The sequence below is a fragment of the Macrobrachium nipponense genome, chromosome 31 (genome assembly GCF_015104395.2).
Source record: "Macrobrachium nipponense isolate FS-2020 chromosome 31, ASM1510439v2, whole genome shotgun sequence".
Taxonomy (NCBI): domain Eukaryota; kingdom Metazoa; phylum Arthropoda; class Malacostraca; order Decapoda; family Palaemonidae; genus Macrobrachium; species Macrobrachium nipponense.
This window is the reverse complement of record NC_061093.1, coordinates 10,750,875-10,755,212: the sequence shown is the minus strand read 5'-3', so window position 1 is coordinate 10,755,212 and position 4,338 is coordinate 10,750,875. Positions and strand designations below refer to the sequence as shown.

At 38.1% G+C, this 4,338-nt stretch overlaps 1 protein-coding gene across 1 annotated transcript in view; it reads left to right on the top strand.

Moving 5' to 3' along the window:
- The first annotated feature begins 4,164 nt into the window (after positions 1-4,164).
- Positions 4,165-4,338, top strand: part of LOC135206508 (SCO-spondin-like) — a 7,551-nt gene continuing 7,377 nt past the window's right edge. The window contains exon 1 of the mRNA XM_064237867.1: positions 4,165-4,253. Within this exon, the coding sequence (XP_064093937.1) occupies positions 4,238-4,253 (16 nt within the window). The 5' untranslated portion in view covers positions 4,165-4,237. The remainder of the gene's footprint in view (positions 4,254-4,338) is intronic.

Here is a 4,338-nt window from a genome sequence, read left to right as displayed (position 1 = left end):
ATTTCTTACATGGTTTGTTCCCAGGTTAAACAAAGGGAGCACCCATGAAATTCCTCGTAAGATTTTTGGGTACATGCACTGCTCACTGAGGCAGATGTCGGGGTTGGTGGCTTTGGTATAGACCGTCTTGGATTACCCTCATGTCTAGGAGAAGTGACCCATCAAAGCATCTCTCACATATAAAAGACAGGACATAGAAGTCTGGATCTTGCTGAATGCATTACCTTCTACACTAGCCCATATGAAAAGTTAGCAAAAAACACAAGATGGGACCTCATCGCCACTCTGTCACGCTGTGTACAGGATGTTCCCTAAAGTGGTGAAGGCAAAGTTACCCTGCAAACCTATAATGTGTTTATTGCCTTCATCTGGGATTTCTAGTTTTTGCTGTCATTATGTCCCTCTGGACATTGAACTTTGTTGTGGACAAGAGAGTTTCCATCCCAAGGAGTAATGACCGTTTCAGAGGAGTCCTTCAGAGCCTCCAGGAAGTCTGCAGATTACTGGAAGCAATATCCGTTTTCGAAGTAGGAATTAATAGTTTGCCTGAAAAACATTAGTGTGGGGATCTCGCTAGTGACTGGCCTGAAAAGGACCTGGGTCGTTATGTGTGTATGTGTTTTTTTTTTTTTTTTTTTTTTTTTCTTTTACAAAAGATGGCTAGAGATAATATGTTGCCAAAACGAGTTAAACCTAAACACGCCTTTCGACTATGAACTTTGGAAAATATTTAGTATGACATTCCACACCAGAGAAGATTATTAGAATAAAAAAAATATAAGTAAAAGATTATTACAGTTAAAACAACAATCTTTTCTGATGTTATAGAAGTAGGGAAGGTCCGTCGCATTATTATTATTATTATTATTATTATTATTTATTATTATTATTATTATTATTATTATTATTATTATTATTATTATTATTATTATTATTATTATTATATTATTATTATTATTATTATTATTTAAAAGAACGTGAATACCCTATGAAGAGATAGAACGAATAAGTACGTGCTTATAATGCAATACAACAGTCAAAACTGAAGCTTGAAGTCTATCCTTTTAATTGCACGGGGCGGGAAAACACATCTCCATAAGAAATTTTAGCCCTCCATTATCACCATGTCAAGACTCTGCAGATATTTCCGTGAAACACGCCACAAGAACATTAAACTGCTGCAACAAATTTCTACAATGCAGGCTTCTTGTCGTAGTTAAAAAAAAAGAGGGAAAATACTATCAGAAGATGAACATTAATGGCTAAGCAAATTCATGATTAGTAATAAGACGCCAGTCAAATCAATATATTTAGATATTCACTAGACGAGGGTTCCAGTCAGAAAGATAATTTTGCAACTAAACAAAAGATGCTATTGCAACCGCTGTACTTTTTCTGGAAGTTACTCACATTTTCATTTGCAGGAGCAGACAGCACCAATGATTTGATGATGCAGTGTTCGGAGGACTGAAGATTCCTTCAGCTTGGCGTTGCGACGGCAGGAAGGACTGCCCCCTTGATGGCTTGGACGAGGTAGTACCCTTCGCCGGAGTTTGTTTTGCATATAATTCATTTCGGCGCGGCATGGAATTCCATGAGGCCATGGTTCAACGGACGAATTCCATTGTTCCAGAGCCAACAGTGGAATGGCCTCGTGGAATTTGGTAACTCTTGAGGCCTAGATGTATAACTTTCGGTGTGTTCGTGAAAAGGTTTCTATATCAACTTTATACGATGTTATTTTCGAGCAGTCTTCAAAGTCTTCAATTATTGGCCTGAGTGCATCTCCTCCTTTACCCTTTTTCATGTTGTACGCAATCGGCTTCGACTTAATTTAGTGTCACTAGTCGCCGAGTCCGCTCCAACATCCATAAATTTGGACTAAGGTATCGTAATATTTCACCCTCAAATTTGTTCGTTTTTTCTCATGTCTTGTTATGGCATTTTCTTGTCATGTTCTTTCTGTGTTATTTTGCATTTCATTTATTATCCGAATCAGTTTTCCTCAAAAGATCATTTCGTTCTGTCTTTACTGTTCGCGTCAGCATTTCCTGTTTTACTTAATTCTAAATATCTTACTATAATAGATTCACATCAGCCGTGCATCTGATGTCTAGGCCTGTCCCTTACGACGCTCCATGAGAGAGTTAACATAAGCAGGATGTATGTTTCACCTCTCCAACAGAATCAGGATGCATTTTCACCTCTCCTGAGGAATACGTCTTTCAAAAAGTATCCCTCAGGAGAGGGTGGACCATACTTCCTGCCTATGTGAATTCTCTTGAGAGACTGAGGAGAGTTTCCAGCCCTGTGATTGGCTTATCAACAGCCAATCAGGAGCGTCGTAAGGGACTGGCCTAGACATCAGATGCACGGTTGATGTGAATCTACTATAGTAGGCAGTTGTGGTCTCTACTCTCTAGAGACATGACTTAAGAAGGAATGAATTGTACCGCACTTAGTAGAAGGCCTTAGTTCTGCCATCCATTACATCCCACCCAGTACGCCAGCTATTTATTTACTCCATGTACTTCGACAGCGATCTTTCACCTATACTCTGTTTTATTCCATCTGTCCACCCGCCTGTGGTGTTTGCGTATGGTAACACTGCGTCGGGCTTTAGATAGTTACGCTATGTGTAAGTTTTAGGTAAATAAAAGGATATGTGTGTGTACATTTGCAACTGAAAAGTGGATTAATAATTTGCTTTATGCGAATTAATACACTGTTAATATTCGAAATAGGATATTATTATAATTGTTGAATTTAAGCTGAATGTAACTATCTAAAGCCCGAGACGCCAGTGTTACCATACGCAAAACACCACAGGCGGGTGGACAGATTGGAAAAAGAGTATAAGTGACATCGAAGAGCTCCTGAAAGCAGACACCTTGCACGAACAGCCATAATACTTTTTTTCTTTTTCTTATCTTTCTTTTCAAGTATTGGATACTCGCTTATGTCGGATACTCCCTTCAGCAGAAATGTCATCGGAAACGCCTTTTGGGATTCAACATTTTCAAGTTGATTTTGAATTGCTTCTGTTAATGTATATTGGTGTTCATTTTAATATTTATGTGCAATACTCACGTAGTTTTATCTCAATCTATGTAGTTCCAGTGTCTTGATTTCCTTGTTATTTCTACTTGGAATTTGGTGACGGCGAAAATCCTTATCCTTTCTTGAGACGATTGATATGAACTGAGTTAGGGGGAAACCTTCCTCTGATGTGGAGTTTGGTTTTATTACTGGCAATATATATATATAATATATATATATATATATATATATATATATATATATATATATATATATATATATATATATATATATATATATATATATATATCTTTGTAGTTAAGTAATGGATTTTGGCCACACTGACTTTGCCGAATTGTGTCTTATTTTCTTTCATCTTAGTGAAATATATTATCCTGAAATATATTTTCTTTTTTCAGAACTCATGCACATTGGAAATAAAGCCTAAATTCATTCTAGACCAGTGGCTATTGAATAAATTCGAGCACTGAACAAACACACAAGTTTATTCATTAAAACCCCAGTTCATTTTCGCTCTCTGCCTGTTTGTTGATTTATGTAAATCAACAATAATGGCTGCGGAGTCATTTCGACTAGTTTTTTAAAACTTTTCATTTAGGGAGGAGGAGGGAACTTCACTTTGGACCAGCACATTATTTTATCAACAATGATGACTGTGTCAGCAATAGCGAGAAAATCTGAATTTTCAGGGATACTGATTCAAATGTGTGCCACCTAAATCTAGGGAAGTCTTAGAAAATTCTAAAGTTGAAGACTATACGTAGACAAGTGGGCTAAGTATTCCAACACGACCTAACCTATTTAAGATTATTTCATATGCTTAACTTAATTAGATAGTTACATTAGCTTTCGAATGGGATGTTCTGCGTTTCACCAGTGCATATCTTTAACATCAGTCAATGGTTCTGAATAGTTAAAATTGACTCCATTTATCACTGAATAGGTTGGCTGCACAATGTGGCATATTTCTAACATCAGTCATTGGTTCTGAAAAGTTAAAATGAACCCCTTTTGTCACTGGACAGGTTGGCTGCACACACTGCGGTGGCGGACGAGTTCGTCTGCCCTCGGACGGGAGTGTGCGTTCCTCAGCAGCAGGTGTGACGGGTCGCCTTCGCTCCCTTCGTGCACCGACGAAACGTTCTGCACTCTTGTCCGCCGGGACAGTTCGTATGCGATGTGTGCGTCGCCAGGTAACGTTGTGAGCGTCTCTTATTCTTCGATGTCAAGTCAGAATTCGTGACAACGCATGACCACCTTACCAAATTCTCCATGTTC